Raw genomic sequence first — 20960 nt, 5'->3', positions numbered from 1 at the left:
CAGTCTCTCGGTAGTTCTGCCGATCTTCAGGTATGGCCCACCTCCAAGGCATCTGGAGCGGGTTCACCCTCACAGTCTCAGTCCCAACTTTCTTCTATCCAACGTCTGTTTCCATCTTGATGGGTGCGGTTCTCCCGTGGACAGATTAATAGGTCTTTACAAGGCAGGTCAGACTCTCAAGCGGCGATGTCACAGTACCTAAATTCTACTGCGGAGAACACCTCCGCCACACTACACCTCCAGCCCTTCCCTTAAGAACCTCACCGTTCCAGGGTTCAAGGTGGCAAATGAATGATGCCTGTCCCTATCGTGACCTAACCTTATCCCCATTCACACAAAACACATGTCACATCCCTTCCAACACCACCAAATTCCATTAAATGTGTGTACCCATAGAGACTCATGCAACCTGGCATATCTCTACACCTCCAAAGACACAGGTAGGTCGCAGACCCCTGTGTCAATGGGAAACGACTATAGGATGCAAATGTGTACAGCCAAATTATAACTCACCGCAATGCGTTGGGCGAGTTTCCCTGGGTGTAGGCTGTCACACATTTGTACCTAGAGTGTCTATGGGTACACAATCAACCAACAAACATAATCAATATATATACAATACAATGTGCTATGGGGTTTCAGGGTAGTACATGTTATACGTTCCGAACCCTCATAGGAAACAAAGTGTCCATAAAATATTTGGCTACAGGACAAAGTTGGAGTTATGTCCTGAGCCTCCTCCTCTGGATAGTTCTGTAAAGTTCTGTCTGGTTCTGGTGTATTTGGTCAGTAAGTCCCTTGACCCTCCGATTACGATGACCAGAACCAGAAGAAGTTTCCCTGGGTGAAACAGGTGATAAGTTCTTCCACCCGAACGTCTCCCAAGTCTTCCTCCAGAGCCTAAATAATGCTCCCGCTGGATTGTGGCAGTCTTCTATAACACCTCTAGGCAGAGGTCGCTTTGTTGCCAAAATCCAGTGGGATCCTCTGGAGCTTCACAACAGTGTCAGGGGGAATAGCTGGTCTCTTCTGTGGCATCTCCTGAGTTTTTCTTCCGCTCCATATAAAATCACACCTATGGCAGAAGAAAATACCAGGCGCTCCCAGGGGAATTTCTCCCCTAACAGTGCAATTAATGTGAAAATTTCCAGCACCAATACCTTTGACCCATGGGTAGAGAAAGGCATTGAGCTGCCCTTTATCTCACAGGACCCCTCGTTATCCCAACACTGGTGTCTTAACACCGTACCTTCAGAGGATTGCATCCTCTGCTGCACATCCCTCTGCACCAACAGATAAGGATGGCCACCCTACTAGGTTTGGATAACTGGAGCTCTGTGGACAAAGCACCATCTTGTTATTGATGGCACCGTATCCCCGTCCGTTCGTGTGTACCCAGGCCGATTTCCCCCTGTGATCCCATCTTGTGGAGGCCCGCAGAACCAATGGCATAGGCATGCCCTGGCTCCCCAGGACCCCACAACACAAGAACACAGTCCACACTCTGCTGCCAAACACTCTGCGTCCAATCCCTATCAGAGCTGTGCTACCTGACCGGACTAGAATTAAGTGCGCAGCACAACATTACACCAATGTTGTCTGTCCGCCCCAGTCCCCAGCGCAACACAGCCCTACCGAAAACCTGGAGCACAACAGTGCTATCTGTATCGATCTGAGACCCTGGTTGCCCAGAATAATATCACATCATCCTTTGTGTGCTGCATGGAGAAGGTCCTTATGCCTTCTCCCGACCAGCAGGATTTCCCGTGTGATATTATCTGCTCGCGAACCTATACGTTCTCGATCCACAGTATAACACTGTTCCACTCCAAGGGGACACAGAATGAAACAAAGACAGCAGACGGGACTTACAACACTACATAAATCAGCATGGTAGAACACATCCGTAGACAAGGACTACCACCATCAACATCAAGAAGAACGTACAAACAGATAACAAAAACACACAACATGGACATACACAGGGAACAAACTGTGTAACAAATAGTACAGGGCTGTCAAATGTTGCCTAGCCTAGCTTGGCCACTCTGACCCCTCAGCAGCCGGTGATGCTGCCGAGAGGTAACCCCGTTATGGCCAGGCTGACTAGACCCCACTGCACAATTTGTTACCTGGCTGATACTGTTGGACACATTGCAATTACTTGCACAAGGGCAATTCCTTGCAATGTGTCCTTTGTTCCTACACCTGAAACACGTGACTTGGTTTCCTGTCCTGTGTGTTATGTTCCCATCTGTTTCGCAGTGTCTCGCTATGTGACCTAGGCCACCACATGCAAAACATCTGATGTTTGCTCTGCATGGCCCAGGTCCATCTACACTGCATCCGTGCTCCCTTCTCCTGAATTGTTCCATCCTCAGGGACGCACTCTTCACCACAGTTGTTTTTCCCAAAGTCAGGGAAAAATCTCTGTTAGCCTGGACCGGCTTGACCTGATGATCAGACCGGTCACAGACTACTCTCCCCCCTTGTGGCCCTGCACAGGGCAACGTTTTGGGAGATTCCGACCCTGGCTTTACGGAAAAAGAAAGGGCCGGCACCAACTTGGTGATAACCTGTTGCATGCCAGACATTAGCTGGGACCTTACAGCAACCTGAGCCTTCAATTTGGCTACCGTCACGTCAGTAGAGGCAGTCCGCTCCTTGAAGGCATTGACTTCAGTATAAGACTGAGTCAACTTAGCCTCAATTTCCTCCTTCTGCCTCTGCAGCTCTACCAACTGTGACTCTATCCTAGCCACCTGCGCATCTCGGTCAACAGTAGACTGCACATTCTCTGCCAGCTGCGCCTGCAATGTCGAAACCTGGTCCGAATTACTGGCACAGCACTGGCAGTGAATGGCCGGAGGAATTGTCTCCGTTGACCGAGACACCAGCGCAACTTCCTTTGGCTTACAGATGCTAGCCTCAAACGTATGAACGAGTTTGGCCAGCATCCGAAGCCGTTTGGTGGCCTTGTTCAAAACCGTCCGTTTGTTAACACAAAGCTTGTCGTAACTACAAGCCTGTGCTAACAAATCGGACCACAGCATTTCTGCTGACTTGTATGTAGTGGGGAGGATGGGGTTAAATGTGCTGTGTTTGCTCAAGTGTTGCAGTGTGGGGAAGTCCATACTCACCGTTTGATGAGTGTCCATCTTCTTCTTGGCGCCGTACCTCGCAGCTGCTTGGAAGAAGTCCATTTTCCCGGATCGCCTCTTCCCGACCAGCCTGACTTGTACGCCGCTCCCACGAAGATGGATCTCCTTCAGTGACGTGTCTTCTTCTCCCTTGCAATCACTTGAGCGATGCAGTGACCGTGTAAAGCAAACAGCAAAATATTAATACACAGATAGACAATAGATTCTCTGCTAAAGATTTTGATCCGTGTTTGGTGCTGTGAGGTAGAGCCGCGTTACCTGTCCGAATTATCAGGTCCTAGACGCTCAGACCACTGACCGCGTCTCTCTTGCCTGATAATTGACAGTATAACCGAACTATAGCCTCAAAACCAAACACAGATTTCAAAATCTAAGCAGTGGGCCTGACTCGCCAATGTAAAGGGGGCATATTAATCACCAATATTTATGCAAATATTGATAATTAATATTCATAAATGGGAGGAGCCATCTAGTGATAACTCCGCCCATTTATGCCTTTATATAATAATAACAATAATACCTTCGCTATACTTTACACTGATCACTATGCTAGCTGCATGCGCCTTACTAAACTAACTATCGCCAATAACCACATGCCACACAGATAGTTATAAACCAAACACAGTATTTATTACTAACAATACAATACGCACGCAATACTAACAATACAGCACTAAATATACAATCCTAAACTACACTACACAGCACAATCCCAAATTCCACCCCACACACTATCTATATAATACAAAAATACATTCGCATACACACAAATATCAGCAACCCACCCGCCTGACTAATCACTGTCCCTAAGGGGTACAAGGAGTTAAACACAATGGTGGCTCTGCAGGGGTTATTACCTGCAGGCCAAGGGACACAGGGTTATGAGTTATCAGGACAGTGGTAGCAGGGATCAGGCATTCACAGTCTAATATTTGCTTATAATTATATATATCTATATCAATGGAATAGATATATATATTTATAGCAGCACACCACAATATAAGTAACAATACTAACTACACTAACACATTCCCATTTCCACCCATCAACTAACTATACAATTCACACATTCAATATCAACAATCCACCCCACCTGGCTATTCACTGTCCCTACGGGGTACGACGAAGGGTTAAAAGGATTTGTTTGCAGAGCAGAAGCATGCTCTACAAAGGAACCAAGGCAGGGAAACAGGGGTTATTCAGGGTACAGGGGTCTATGGGGGGTGAACCAGGGGAGAGCAGGCACACAGGGAAACAGGGGTAACCAGGGGAGACCAGGGGTGTACAGCAGGGATCAGGGACACAGCAGGGAGTGGGGGTAATCAGGGGTACTAATAGGGCCACAGGATCAGGGGTACAACAGGGGTATACAATAAGGCAAGGGTTTGGGGATCAGGGTGTCCAGTAACACGGCAAGGGTAAATCAGGGCCCAGGGTACACATCAGGGACACAAATATAGGGGTTACAGGACCAGGGGTGTGGGTTAACCAGGGGAGAGATATAGCGGTCGGGGGTCAGGGGATATACTTAATCCTTCCAGCGTTAGTAGGCCATTTCCAGGCGGTCATCATGGAGCTGCACTCTCCCATGTATCTAGTCTGGTTGCAAGAGACCGCATGTCTGCCATGCTGGGGGTTTTATCAGCCCCCCCCTCCTCCTTCTTCAACAGGAGGGTGATGACATCATCGTGGGGTCGTGTGACGGAATGCTAGAGCTGAAACAAAGGACTTCCTGCACAAGCTGTAAGCCCCCAGCTGCTGCCACATAACATTACACACTCCCACGTCATAAACGAACCAGGCTGATCAATACATATATATATATATATATATACTACCCAACCTGGGGGCACTTATATATACTAATATAAGGGGGATTATAAGGGGGCACAGCTTCCAGGGACCACATATTTCCCACAGGGGCCACCATGAGCCCCTGGGGATCACCATGGGCATCACCCCATGATGTGGTGGTTAATGTATGCATATATATACCATACATGCCCGCACGTGTTTGCAGGCATGCATGGATATATATGCACACGTTAACCACCACATCATGGGGTGATGCCGCCGTTCCTCAACACTTTCACATGTGAATAATGTCAAACATTGATGTTTTGAACCAAGAACTTGTACTTTGCCTCTGTGCTGCACCCGCAAATCCTAACTACCAGAGCGAATCCCCACAACACCCTTTTCCTTCAGCATCAGTTCTTCTACGAATACTTACACACAATTTTTTAAGGAACTCAGCAGGAAGGTTGATCCAAACATCTTGGAAAACTCTTCTGTGGATGTAGGCTTTCTCAAATCCTGTCTCTTCGCATAGTCCCAGGCAGACTGAATGATGTTGAGATCAAAGCTCTGTGGGGTCCATATCATCACTTCCAGGCCTCTTTCTTCTTCTTTACGATGAAGATAGTTCTTAATGACTACAGTATATCTTTGGGGCTTGATATAAATATATGGATAAATCTTCTGCTTCCTTTCTATTACAAAGCTGGCTGCTTGGAGCCACCACTGGGTGGGTAGGGAGGCAGTGCATAGGAATTTATGCTGTTACAATTGAATGATATGGAAGCCCCCTCCCCCCAGGCCCCATAGCAGCCACATGGTTTGCCTCCATTGAAGGTATTCCACTGCATGAAAGTGATTTTCCTGGTCATGAGCATGTGTGTAAAACATTATAGAAAAGGTAATTTCATGGTATTACATTAACAATTAATCTTGCAGAAGAGAAGTCTGATGTAAAAAGTCTGTGCTACAGACTTATAGGCCAAGAAGGCCAGTGTCAGCACCCAATTTCGATTTGGATGACTCAGCAACTATGCTGCTGTAGTGTCGGAAAGGCTTGGGGTCCTCAATGTGAAGCATGTCCTGCTGAAGGAACAGGTAGGAATGGACAAAAATCTCTCAGAATGTTTTTAAAGATTTAAGTGACCAATATGTGCCCATTCAACAGTTCTAATGCCTCCTAATTCCTTTCTTTCCAGCATCTTTTGCCGAGATATGCCCAGCTGGGAAAGGCTATCACATCTTTAGTACTCATCATACTTTTATGATTCAGGGTCAAAGTGAAATCACTCTCCATTTGCAACCAGATTTAGGGGATCAGCAGGCTATTCCACCTCCAAACATCCCAGAATTTCCTCCACCTCAAAAGATACCAGAACTCGATTCTAATGAAGGGCAACGTGAGTCATTTTCCATTTTGTTTTATTAAATAAATACATATCCAGAATAATTCAAACAATTTAATGATATAGACCTTGTTGAAGTAAAGCCTCTGCAACTTCCGACCACCATGAATTTCTTTATTCTCTACATTCTGGATCTAGTAATAGTAGGGAGTAATGGTGTCTTTGGCATATTTAGTCTGTTGATGTTTTACTTTGTAACATGAACCTCAATTTGATACAACTGAGATAAAAGGGATGGACTTAAATGGCCACAGCAGTAGTTTATTAAAGGAAGTTAGAAAATAATTTTTGAAATATTAATGACTGTCAATAAATATAGTCAACACAAGTCACTTGGCATAATCTGACCCTCACAGAGACTTTCTGTACAACTAGTCGTAACAAGATAGAACATTAAACAAGAACACATGACAGTCCTTCGAGCTACAGAAATCTGGTATCATTCTGCCTAAATCAACATATCCCCAGCCATAAACCTGGCTCAGATGTACTAAAAGCCACCTGCAGATTTCACATGTTAACACAATGAGCGACTCAAAAGCAAGACAAGCCAAAGAGCTCTAAAATCTAGCCAGACGATAGAAGCCACACCTTAAATCTTAGGAGGATACATAGGCACGAATCCACGTCAGTTTTAATCACCCACTCCAAAGACTCCCTTATGACTACAATGACTCTACTATGGCAAAACAACAAAATAATACTCCCAAGCAAAACCACAACAGGGTTGTAATCTGTCTCTGTCAATCATGAAGGAGAGGGAAGGGCTGGCAGAGAAATCAGGAGGAGCAAGGGTGCACAGATTGGCTTGGACCCGGCCTTGGTGCAGTAAACTGCTAATTTCCATATGCATCAGAATTACCTTTTTTACTGAATGATGCAACAGTTTGCTTAGTGAAAGATATCATTACATTCAGCTGAGCAAGCCCTACAATGGAGTGTTCCTGGTTTAACTGTAAAATTACTCATTTTAAGGGGTCCCATTTTAGGATCAGTAGTGAAAAGTTAAGTCACCTACTGGAGAACAGGTCCAAAGAGATGTGTCTGTTTCAGAAAAATCAGCCTCCCCTAAAATATGCATTTTCACATACATTTGATTATTTACAGAAATACACCTATATTAGACGCATTTCTGGCGCAGATTGCAGCACAAAGGTTATTTGCGCCGCAATCTGCAACTTTTCCTTGCTCATGCCAGGTCTTAAAAAGGGGGCGTGGCATGGGTGGGGAAGGGGCGGGGCGGCAGGCCCGTCTCATTCATAATTTTTTATTTTGGTTTTAGGTGTAGAAAATGGTCTAGATTTAAACAAGGAAGCTGGCTTACATTTAGACTGGTGGTGGATACAACGAAGCCATGTGGAGCCCGGTGCCTCTACAAAACTTCGGCAGATCCGCCACCAGCTAAAGGGCTTATTCAGAACAGCATCTAAAACTCCAGTCTTAATAAATGACCCCTTAATTACTATTTTTTGATTGTTGCATGTTCAGAGGCAGAGACTATACATTTTAAGCTGCAGAATTTGGCAGAACGTAGTAATACAAAAAAACATATGTCTAAACAAATATATCTTTTGTGTTCTAGGTGAAGTAACTGAATCTATGGTAAGTTGTTGTTTTTTTGTTTTGTTTTTTGTTTTTTTAGTTTTCAGTGATAGTAATGATGAACATTAAAATAGCACCATGAGTGAATCTCTGTGATATGAGGGCTTCTGCTCCCATGGTACTGTACATACTAGCCAAACTAGTAGTAGAACACATAAACCCATCTAGTTTAACCTTTTGTTCAACAGTAATGATCCAGAGCAAGGTAAACCAACCTTAAGAGGTAGTTGTCCATGTTGGATTTCCTTAGGCCTTATTCACATGTCAGTGTCAGTGATGACATCAGTGACAAGATGGTCAGTGGTTTATCTGTGAAGATATTTGCGAAGGATCTGTGTTTGGTCCATGTGTCCATTTTTTGCCCTGTGTGTTTCATCTGTATGCCAAGGACACTGTTCAGCTGAAAATTTATTTCAAGAGAATCTTCTAGCAACGATCTGTGAAGAACAGACAAAACACGAATGCTACCTGTGTTGTGTCTGTGTTTTTTTACGGAACCATACACTATAATTGGCATGATGGATCCGTAAACACAGACAAAAGTAGGGCATGCTTCCATAGCGTAAGCCCGAACTGTGGTAAATCCCAGACGTGTGACTATACACATTAAAATGGGTATGAGCACTGTCCGTGAGTCACTGGTGTTTGAATAAGGCCTCTCTCTAAATATGGAAATGAATCAGAGTAAATTCACATCTGAAGCCATCTAATACACTTATCCCAAAATACTATGTTTTAAAAAAATATAAATAAAATACATTTATATAATTACTCATTAGAATACCCCAGGAGGGAGATCCATAGTCTCTCTATGATGTAGGAATGTTGCATCTTGCATGTCTAGGCCCCTCTTCATGTAGCCATGATTTGATTTGCATTGGTATCAGCTGCCTGGCACTTATTGCTAAAGGTAATCTTGCCATCTCCAAGTGCACCCAAATTCATCTATCCATAGGTGCTCCATATATTTTCGCTGGCTATGTTGTCTCTTTATGTCTGTGTGCAAGCAACTTAGGCACTGATGGCCTAAGGATAGGCGATCACTAGTTGATAGGCAGGGGTCTTACACCCTGCACCCCCGCTAATCAGCTGTTCGGGTGTAGCTCCATTGCCAAAAGTCAGCTCTGGAGCTACGAAGCACTGTGAACTGTATAGTGGAGGGAGCTCGTTGCTACAGCGCTATTCCCATTGAAGTTAATGGGAGCTGTGCTGCAGTGAGGAGCTATGTCCACTACACAGTTGACAGAGCTTTGTAGTTCAGGCGCCGATGTTACAGCTGCACAGCAGATTGGTGGGGGCGTGCTGTACCTCCACTGATCAGCTAGTGATGGCATAGCCTCAGTGAAAGCTGGACAACCCCTTTAAATACCTGAGAAACACAAGATCTTTCACTGACACTGGTTACTTCAAATATCGCACCCGGTGATAGCAATACCACTCTTTAATACACAGTATTGAATATGTGTCTGATTCCAGCCACACCCAAATACCCCAAACCAATAGTTTGTGCACTAAACCTCTATGGTAATAACCAGGTATGGCATAAAAATTCATGTGGAATAAGTAATATTTATTGGTATGGTTTAGATCCTTTATTGGTATGGTTTAGATCCGTTTGGATCCTTCCGGCGATACGCGTTGGGCGTTACTCATTCTTCCAGGTCCACTGCACCAGCGGCTCATGTAGGTTTTGGCTCTCTAAATTAGACCCTATTATGGTCTGTTTGCATTTCTAGTGGTCTTACCTTACTTCATATTTGCTTTATGTTTATGTTTTGCATTGGATTTTCATATGCTGGTTTATAGTATTAATGCCCATATTGTGGCAATTCAGTGGACCTGTGTGTGTCGGTTACATATATTTTATTGCATACCGCACTTTGTTCTAATTGTATACAATTTTTAAAATGTCTGTCTGTTGGTGTGTCCAATAAACTTTATATATATTTTTCATACTGATTTATTGTCGGATGTGCATATATGGGGTGGTTCTTGTGACTCTCTCTTGGGTCAGGTGTTGTTTAATATTTATTGGTAGTTGCACTTGTATCCTGGTCAGTACATGAAGTGAGGTATAAATAATCGTTCTGCTTGTTCTCTGTTGATTGATTTATAGGAAATGTGTCATCAGAAAATTGTTTAAATCACATTTTTATGTTTAACATATTTTGGTGGTTATTTTTATGTCCTTTTTCCATGTCCTTATCTATATTTGAACAAAAACCATAAAATTCTGCAATTCTCATACTGGCCGATAAGCCTAATAATAGGCGCCACTTCAAGCTCTGTACAGATCGCTTTACTGCAGTTATTTGCTTATCTATACACAGAGGTGATATCATTACAGGCAGGATTAGAATGACAGATAACACAGGATCCACCATTCACAATAGGTGATTGTCAAAGCTTATTTGTTCTTTCTTTGTACAATAACCTCTGCACAGGACACAGAGCATGTCTAGAAAACACTCCAATAGAAGTCAATGAGGACCCCTCCTGACCATTGTGTCTATGGCCCATGGGGCTACCATAAAGCAATTTTCTTAATGCTTTCTAAATGCTGTTAAGAACAGCTCAGGCAAGGTGGCAGCCCCCATAATCATTTACAGTAAATAGAATTTAAAAAAAATCTGCAATCAGAAAATAAAAAGAGACTAGAAGAAAAAAACCTTCCCTTTAAATCCTCTGAAGAACCTGTAACGCATAGTTGTAACCTGGAAGAGAAATAAAAACAGTTTAAGGGCTCTTTCACACTTGCGTTGTTGTGTTCCGGCATAGAGTTCCGTCGTCGGGGCTCTATGCCGGAAGAATCCTGATCAGGATTATCCCCATGCATTCTGAATGGAGAGAAATCCGTTCAGGATGCATCAGGATGTCTTCAGTTCCGGACCGGAACGTTTTTTGGCCAGAGAAAATACCGCAGCATGCTGCGCTTTTTGCTCCGGTCAAAAATCCTGAAGACTTGCCGCAAGGCCGGATCCGGAATTAATGGCCATTGAAAGCCATTAATCCGGATCCGGCCTTAAGCTAAACGTCGTTTCGGCGCATTACCGGATCCGACGTTTAGCTTTTTCTGAATGGTTACCATGGCTCCCAGGACACTAAAGTCCTGTTTGCCATGGTAAAGTGTAGTGGGGAGCGGGGGAGCAGTATACTTACCGTCCGTTACCTCCCGGGGCGCTTCAGAGTGACGTCAGGGCGCCCCACGTGCATGGATGACGTGTCGCATGGATCACGTCATCCATGCGCATGGGGCATTCTGACGTCATTCTGGAGCGCCCTGGGAGCCGCACGGACTGTAAGTATACTGCTCCCCCGCTCCCCACTACTACTATGGCAGCCAGGACTTTAATAGCGTCCTGGCTGCCATAGTAACACTGAACGCATTTTGAAGACGGATCCGTCTTCAAATGCTTTCAGTTCACTTGCGTTGTTACGGATCCGGCGGGCACCTCCGGCAAATTGAGTGCACGACGGATCCGGACAACGCAAGTGTGAAAGAGGCCTAAGAGATTTTTATTTTTTATTCGAGATGGATTTTTCTGCGACTGTCGCGTCGCAGTCGCAGCATGTCGCATGTTGCAGTGCGACACCATAGACTGCCATTATAAAAATAGTTGCGCGACATTGGTGCAACAAAATGTTGCGCGACAAATGTTGCAGTGTAGTTGTGCCCTATCTGTCGAGCAAATTATTGTCGCGCGACAAATGTCGTCGTGTAGACCTAGCCTAATACTACTTGCGCTGGAAGTTCTGCCCCGCCATGTGTCCTTACCTACTTCTATATTGTTCAGGCCAGAGGGCGCTTCAAGTTGAAGATCCACCATGTCACTGCCTGGGACATGCTTTTAATAATGTCCCCTCCTGACCAATCAGGGTTATCTCTTTGAATACGACATATTTTGGAGCAACTTGTCCAGTATGTTTTTCTGTGTAATGTACGACAGTGGATGTACAAACGTTTCCTGTTTTTTTTGTTTGTAAACCATACATGATTATGTCTTTTTTTTCCCTTTTATTGATATACATTTTATTACATGGACAATATAGAACCCCTTTGGTGCTGTTTTATTATTTGTTTGTAGCCCCCATCTACATCACATATCTCTGTGATCAACTTTTTTAGTTTTACAACCACTCATGCATTTTTCCTGTAGAATTTTCATACCAAACTATTGGTTTTCCGTATTTAACCCTATGAGTATCGCTGGAACCATTAGCAAAAGTACAGTATATTTGTACAAGTTTATTGAAAAGTTTGAATACCCCGTGATTCCATAAATTTCCTCTCTCCAGAAAAAAATATTCCAGGGCAAAAAGCTAGTACACACTACAAGATGAGATCATTATATATTCTCATTTACTAGTTATTTACTGTTGTTTGTTCAAATTCCAGCTTCCTGTATTCATCACAAAAGCAGAAGAAACTATGTCTTTGCCATCTCTTTTTCCACCAGAGCCTGGTAATAAAACACTCTATTTAAGAAATATTTGAAATTATTAGTTTTTTATTATAGATGTGCCGACAAGTGCTGTGAGACCACCACAGAACAAATTTATTAAAGTAATTGCAACAGTTTCAGTTACTAATACTAAACTTTTTTTCAACACTTTCAAAGTTTTTGAAAAAGGAAGTATGGCTTTTAAATATGTCTAATGTTCCCAATTAGGGATGAGCGAATCAACTTCGAATGAAACATCCGAAGTCGATTCGCATAAAACTTTGTTTCAATACTGGACTTCGCGTAATAACTTCATAAATTGATTTCTACTGTAAAAAGGTACCACTTGAAACTGGTTCTGTTCCAAGTGGTACCTTTTTACAGTAGAAATCAATTTATTAAGTTTTTACACAAAGTCCCCCGAGACTTCGCAAAGTAATACCTTCAGCTCATCGGAGCCAATACATTCTAATACTGTTCAGAGCGCTCGCTCTGTACAGTATTGAAACAAAGTTTTATGCGAATCTGCTTCGGATGTTTTATCCAAAGTCGATTCGCTCATCCCTATTCCCAATATTTGTCCTATGTCATATTATATCGATATATCTGTTTTCTGAAGCACTTCTCATGAAGTCTCCACCAACTGAAATATAATATAATGTAACTCGTAGGAAGAGGCTAAAGGGGGTTGTTCATTTTTTTTAATATCTAACCCCCAGACATCCAGATCTGTTGAGAAATCCATACTCACCTGCTCCCCACCACTAGGATCCAGCTCCCTGGCTGTTCTTCATTGGGCTGCTGGTCCCCGTCTGTCAAATTCCTGCACTGACTATATCACGTGTGCCTTTGTATCCAAAGACTGGCCTCAGCAGTGACATGTCCTCAAGCGGCACGCGACCTAGCAGTAGGGGGGACGAAGCAAGTATGGATTTCCCACTGACAGATTTAAAAAATAAAAAGAGGGGCCCTGCACACATTACTTCTCTCTAAAGTTTTTGTTCACAAAAAAAAATAAAAAAATTTTCAGGAGAAACAGAACATAGTGCAATACCCAGGGTGTTTAATATTCAGTAACATTTATTGTACTTACAAACATCCATTGGTAAAAAGCTTATATAGATGCCTGACCCGGGTTTCGCCTTTGCTTCATCTGGGGTAACGCCCCAGATGAAGCAAAGGCGAAACCTGGGTCGGGCATCTGTATAAGCTTTTTACCAATGGATGTTTGTAAGTACAATAAATCTTACTGAATATTAAACACCCTGGGTATTGCACTATGTTCTGTTTCTCCTGAAAAGGAAAAAACTTTGCTGGTCGGTATCGGGATTGATATTGGAGATGCACTGGTGACATCGTGGAATCTCTATAGAATCTTCCTGTGAGTGAAACACCTGCTTGTGGAAACCTAGCGCGGAACCATACATATGTACTTTGGTTGTTTTTCTGGAGAAGGGACTTACTCCATTTTTGGGACTGCTGCTTTAACCGCTCCTGATATCGCACAGAAACTTTCTTTGTGTCTTAAAATTGAGCATAAGGCCTCTTTCACACGGTCAGTTTTTTGCATCAGTATTTGTAAGGGAAAAGCAGGAGGGGGTCCAAAACACAGAAGAGATGCAAATATTTCTGTTTTGTAACCACTCCTGGTTTTGGCTTACAATTACTGATCAAATACTGACTGTATGAAAGAGGCTTTATGGATGCTCAAAATACAGGCTTCCTGTTTTTTTAGTTTTCTGTTCTGAAAGATCACAATAATGGAAAAATAAACAGTAATGTGAACACAGCCTTACTGTCACTGCTGCTGCCCCCCCCCCTCCCCACTCTGTAATGGGGCCACAAGTGTCACTGGTACTGCCACTGCTGCCACCCACCCCATGCTTTCATGGGGCTACTACTGTCACTGTTACTGCCACTGCTGCTGCTGACACCCTCTCCAGTCTGTCATGGGGCCACTACTTGAATCTTGAGGCACTGCACAGTTATCCAGTGATAAATTAGACCTGACACTAACATTGACCTGTAATATTGACGCATCTAGAGCTAACAAAAGGGATTAAAAAGCATGTGTTTGGACAACCACAACATGCATTAAAATAACTTATTTTTTCTTATCCACTACTTTATTTGCACTGCTTATGTTTTTTTTTTTTTTTTACTAAGGAGCAATTTGGACACAGCTCCTGCAGGGGTGTGCACTGCTTTTGGCACAGTACCTATAGAAGGGATTAACTATGAATGTGGGTACACTAGAATGTAATGCACACAGCAAAACACTCTCCCTGCAGTATAATTTCCAAGCATTCACACTGAGATTGGGCCACCAAGTGCTATGAATATGATTAGGCAGAGTGGCCTAGGTATACCTGATTTATTACGATTTGTGATGAATTAATTTCTTGTCCAAGTTCGGCGAATCAGCCAAATAGAATTTTTCAAAACTTTCCTTATCTCTAGTGCCAACAGTAATAAAACCTACCTTTGAAAAAATAAGTCTTAATAACTCGTGTGCTATATGCAAATTAATTTAGAGGTGTCTGCCAGGTGTTTCTTCAGCAGGTAAGTGGCCTGGGATTTTGTAAGCAACACTTCCCATCAAGGTTTTTTTGTCTTCTGTGGAGGTGGTCTTCTCAAAGTAAATGGCCTGTATGCATAATATATGCTTCAATGAAAAATCTGTTCCAAGGATATCTGGTCTAGATAATGGAATGGTCTTCTCCAACAGGTAATGCTATGGAGAGATTTCACTGAATATCATATAGCAGGACAATGTTCAGAAGCTTTGTTCTCCAACTTTCTAAAAGTCATCTGTGTACTTACCCCTTGCCTCGACTCTTACAGTGCCACCTCTGCCCTGGCGCTTCACTTCTTTTACTATATAAACCTATTGAAACTACTACCTACATTTAGATTTTTTATTTTTTTTATCGCACATTATTACAATCATGGACATTATCAATGGCTATGTGATGTTGGAAAATGGTGCTTACTATCAATATGATTATTTCAGCACTTGTTTTGAAACCCACAACTGTGGCTGTCCGAAAAATACCTGCCGAATATGACACACGAAGTGCTGCTGAAATTGCTCCTACACAACTAACAGGTAAGCCACTGACTAAAACAATGATGGCCATTTTATAGACCATGTTTGACCGATGAAGCCCTGACCCAAAGACCCTGACTAATCAGCAAAATTAAGAGGCTGCAGTGCTCCAGGGAATAAATAGTCCTGGCACTAAAGCTCAGTCCCATTCACAAGTCCTTCATTCTCTTCATTCTCCTGATTGGCAGGAGTCCAGTCAAATACTGATGGATTTTAATGATGGGAAAAAATCTGCTTTATAAATTATGTAGTAATTCTCATTAACAACCTGATTATTTCCTACCTAGAAACTGATGAATGCAAAATGATAAGAAACCTATGTGGACATGGAGAATGCGTCTCAACTCCCGCAGGGTTCTACTGCATTTGTAATCCTGGATACTATCCAGATCCTGAGAAGAGGGTTTGTGTAGGTGGGTAAGACACAGCAGCTCTGTTTAGATTCCTCTTTCATGTATATGCGTGGCTATCATCCATTCTTAACGTGCTAGAAAAGATTCATATATGTGTATGATCATTAGTAGAATTTATTCCATTGATGACAAGAGACAGTTCATTATGTGTAAGATTTTGTTATACAGATTCTGAACAATTACATTTTGTTTCTTTCAAAATCATCAGAAACAGCACAAAAAATGTTCAATCCAACCTCTAGGATCTCAGTTTCTCCCACAAGTAACATTAGGACAACTTTGCCCCCCCCCCTTTATTATTACATATTGTTTAGTGTTGATCGAGCACCAAAGTGCTTGGGTGACCGAATAGAACACCTCGGGAAATTCAGATGCTCTAACGAGCACCCTAGCACAATGGAAGTCAATGGGAGAACCCGAGCATTAAACCAGGCACCCCCTGCTCTGAAGAGGGGAGGGTGTCTGGTTCATAGGAAAAGGTCAGAAATTGATGGAAACACCACCAAAATGGTTCAGGAACAGGATGGGGCAGATGTCTGGATGCATCTTGGACTCCCAGGTCGCTGCTGGGAACGATGTTGTCCGAGTAGTACGCCAATTTTACAGACTGACAATAATACGCACAAAACCGAAGATAAAATCGATTTTAGAGGAAAAATTGTTAGGAAACATTCTTTACTTGTATATAAAGTGCAAGTGCTGCCAAAAATTACAAGGAAGAGGCATTCCGATACAACCTGCATATCACATAAAGGAGGGCCTCATTAAGATTGTGGTACTATTGTTCAGGTAGTGGGACTCTTACACTCATAAAGCCTATGCACTAAGTGAAAGGGCTGCCAAAAATTACAATGAACCGGCACTCCAATACAAACTTTATTACACCTAAAGGAGGGCATCATACACACCCTTGAAAAATTATGATTTATGGCCTGCTGGTGACCCTGAAAAAGATTAGGAGCAAGGGCCTGCTGGTGACCCTCTTAAACATTAGGGGTGAGGGCCTGCTGCTGATCTGACCATCTAAAACAGTAGGGGTGAGGGTCTGCTGGTGAGTAGACTCTCTAAAACAGGGGCGCACAACCTGCGGCCCGCGGGCCGCATGCGGCCCCCAGAGCCATGGTTTGCGGCCCCCGCCCTGCTGGGCAGAAACACAGCTGATCCTGCAATCAGCTGTGTTTCTGCACAGAGCACCGCACAGCAGATGGATCACAGGTTTTGCTCGTGCACTGTAGCAGGAGCAGAAAGGGTCCCCGGCTATTAGTGAGAGCAGGGAAGCCGAGCAGAAGACAGAAGCGCTTTATTAGCGCTTCTGCCTTCTCCTCTATGAGTGCTCTGCAGTGTAGACCCAGCGATCACGTGATCTCTGGGTGTCTCTCGGGAACAGAGGAGCGCTGCCCTGGTACAAAGCCTCCGCAGCAGGCTGGTTTCCCTGTAACTGGGACTCCTTTGGATGCTCCAGTTACAGTGGAAATAGTACAAAAAAAAGTCACTTATTGTCTCCCAAAGGTCTTGCAGTGACCTCTTGGGGACAAATTATGTGGTAAAAATATATTTTAAAAAAAGTAAAAAAATGATTTTAAATTTTTTTAAAACTAAATAAATAAAAAAATAAAATAAAATATAAAGGAAAAAGTGCTTAAAAGAGTGTGTTCACTGTCCCACCACAGTCTTTTTATGAAAAAGTGCAAAATTTAAAAAAAGTGACAGTGTCCCTCAAGATCTTTTTATGACCTCTTGGGGGACATATTATGTAGCAGAAATATATTAAGTTAAAAAAATAATTAATACATAAAAGAAAAGACACCCAAACCAATCAAAACCTTTACCATTACCGCCCCATTCACGTGAAACTTTTCATATTATATAGCAAAATACACAAAATAGAGAACTAATTATAATAATTTATTTTGGTGTCAGTTTGTATATTTAAAGAATAAGGAGCAATAGTTTGAAAAAATATATACTTTTTAAAAACTTTTGTATAGTTTCCCCCAAATAAAAATTGTTGCAAAAATTATCTTGGTAGTCCAACAAATATGATAGTTACAACCATTTGAACCACCACGTGTGCTAAATCACAAAAAAGTGTCTGGTCATTAAAGCCCCACTAAACAATTTTTATTTTTTTTGTGTACTTATAATCCCTATCCTGCCATATTGCCATACATTATGTTATTAATAATTTTCGTTCAGTAGATTTAGCAAAAAAGGTTCTTTTATGATATGCTAATTATCTTTCTACCAGCAAGTAGGGCGTCTACTTGCTGGTAGCAGCTGCAGAAAACCGCCCCCTCCTTCTGCTGATTGACAGGGCCAGCCGCGATCTCCTCCTCCGGCCAGCCCTGTCAGCATTTCAAAAATCGCGCGCCTGTGTTGATTTGGCGCAGGCGCTATGAGATAAGGAGGCTCGCCTCCTCAGCACTCCCTCAGTGCGCCTGCGCCGATGACATCACCGAAAGAGAAGACGTCATCGGCGCAGGCGCACTGAGGGAGTGTGATGAAGACGCCCTAAATTAGGGCATTTAAGATACACTCTGGTGTTCCAAATCAATGTACCCCCCCCCCCCAGGGGTTAATATCCACGCGTGGCTGAGAGACTAGACGCTGACACATAGATGGTCAATGCAATCTCTAACTTTTATTACATGGGGTAAGCGTATATACATCTTCAGAAGAGGGCAGTCCTCACTGAGGCTTAAACATTGTTTCATTGGTCAAAAAGGAAGAAGAGATAAGAGAGAGGAGATAACACCCTGGCATCTGCGCACTGGGCCCTACTTTGGAATGTGAACTAATGTAAACATCTAGTTACCGTCGCCATTTTGTAATGGCTTCTATTCTAACAATAATACTGCATACGTCATATGTGACACTTCAAAGAGGTGCTTCTCTATAGGCAGTGAATAATATATACATATCATCGAGCCATATAATTGGCTTATGCACTCCTTCACACTCTATATATGCCTCCCTTGTTGGGACATCTGTACAAGGATGAGAAATCAGACACTTCTCACAGCACAGCTCTTTGCCCCCCCCCCTCTCTTCTCCAGTCTTGAAACAAAGAGGGGGTGGGTGGGCACTTGGAGAAGAAAAAGTTAACTCATTACAATCCTAGATATACAAAAATATAGAATAAAATTCACACATCTTTAACAGTCCCCCCTTGAATTTTATTCTCTCCCTAAACCTAAACATCTGTCCCAATGCTCCGACATCCTCTTCACCAGTTTCCACGACAAGCCATACCTAGCGAACAGCCGCCCGTGACACTTGATTTGAGCACGGGGAAGTCAGATGATCTTTCCCTAACTGGCGTTGACATTATATGGGGGGACTGGAGGTCATCAGTGCTTCTGATTTTCTGGATCGATGTTTTCATACAATTTTTCCATATTCTTTTGAGTCATGATCAACAGTCACACAAGGGAAAACCAGTCTCAACACTTCCTTGAAATCAATCCAATTATCCTTTTCTTTGAGCTTCACTGTGCATGTGGTCAACAACACTCAGAATGGACCATCAAACCAGGGTTTTAGGACTTTCCTAACGTGTCTTTTTCTACCACCCAATATCCAGACACAATTGGGTGGGTTCCTGGTACTTTATCAAAACCTGGAAGTGAAGCAAAAACTCAAAAATGTACTTTAGTCAAATGCTTGTACAAAACTGATCACATAATCTGTCAGACAACCATGTTGCATCTGAAGCTGCTGTTGGAAATAAAATCCTATCCTAGGGGCTGACCCAAAAAGGACCTTATAGGGACAAAGGCCTGTCTCACGGTTAGGCGTATACCTTACTAAAAGAGGGCTACCAGCAGGCACTCTATTAGGCTTTGAATCTTTAACTTAGTGTCCCGTTCAGTTCCTTTTCCCTACTCTACTGCTGCTTTGTGGATGGTACGAAGCATGTAAGGCCTGTCCTACACCCAAAACCTTCATCATCTCCTGCATCACTTCACCTGTGAAGTGAACACCTGTGTCACTTTCAATGATCTAAAGTACCCCATACCTGCACACAACTTCGGCCATAATCTTCTTTACTTCTTTGGGTACGGTTTTGGCCATCCTGAAAACAAGTCATCACATATCAATACATACTCATACATGCCCACCTTGGGTAGTTGAAGGTAGTCTGCAAACGTTGACACAGATGCAAAAAGCAAGACGTGTTTCTTGGGTACCTTAACCACCTTGCCCACGTTGTTCTGGGCACAAACCATTTATCCTTGAGTATGTCTGACTGTGCTGAACCCTGGGGCGTACCATATGCTACGTACTAAATCACATATAGCAGTTTTTGTCTGGTGCATCACTCCATGGGTTGCCTCTGCCATCGTGGAGTAGAGGGACCTGGGAAGGTAAAGTTTCCCTTCTTATTTGTAGTCCCCCCTTTTCCATCCACCAGTCCCTTTCCTCCTTCCCCATCTGGTTCTGTAAGGTCTTAAGAACTTTCGGGAGACAGGAGGAGTTATTTCAGGGACCTGAACTGTGGCCACTTAAGACAGGGGTCTGCTTAGGTAATTTGGCAGCCATTCTTGCCGCCTGATCTGCCGTGGCTTTCCCCTTTGCCTCCTCTGCATCTGTTTACAGTGGCCTTTCGTTGCTATCATCACCTCTCATGTTAGTGACAAGAGGGCTTCCATCAGAGACCTCACTGCTTCCCCATTTTCGATGGGTTTGCCCGAAGCGATCAAGGAGTCTCTGGCTTTCCATATGGGCCCATAGTCATGGGCTATCCCAAAAGCACACTTGGAATCAGTGTAAATGTTGGCTGTTTTTCCATCTACATATCTGCAAGCCATCCTCAGAGTCCTTTAGCTCCACTTCTTGAGCAGACATGTGTGGTAGTTCTCGTTTAATCACCACTGCCCAACCTGTGTAGTACCTGCCATCCTGGCCATACCACGATCCATCCACAAAGAGAACATGATCTAGATTACCTAATGGCTGATTTACCAAATCCCACTACCTCTTGTGACATCATCTGCAAACAGTCAGGAGCCTCTTCCTTTGAATCTGGA

At 43.2% G+C, this 20960-nt stretch overlaps 1 protein-coding gene across 1 annotated transcript in view; it reads left to right on the top strand.

Annotated features, from left to right (window-relative positions):
• LTBP3 (latent transforming growth factor beta binding protein 3) overlaps positions 1-20960 on the top strand; it is a 260095-nt gene that overhangs the window by 145154 nt on the left and 93981 nt on the right. Inside the window, exons 7-12 of the mRNA XM_040409069.1 lie at positions 5898-6056; positions 6158-6358; positions 7947-7966; positions 12363-12429; positions 15422-15517; positions 15805-15930. Of these exons, the coding sequence (XP_040265003.1) occupies positions 5898-6056; positions 6158-6358; positions 7947-7966; positions 12363-12429; positions 15422-15517; positions 15805-15930 (669 nt within the window). The remainder of the gene's footprint in view (positions 1-5897; positions 6057-6157; positions 6359-7946; positions 7967-12362; positions 12430-15421; positions 15518-15804; positions 15931-20960) is intronic.

This window comes from Bufo bufo, chromosome 10 (genome assembly GCF_905171765.1).
Source record: "Bufo bufo chromosome 10, aBufBuf1.1, whole genome shotgun sequence".
NCBI classification, from domain to species: domain Eukaryota; kingdom Metazoa; phylum Chordata; class Amphibia; order Anura; family Bufonidae; genus Bufo; species Bufo bufo.
Note: the sequence above shows the minus strand (reverse complement) of the source record. Positions and strands in the feature narration are given on the sequence as shown.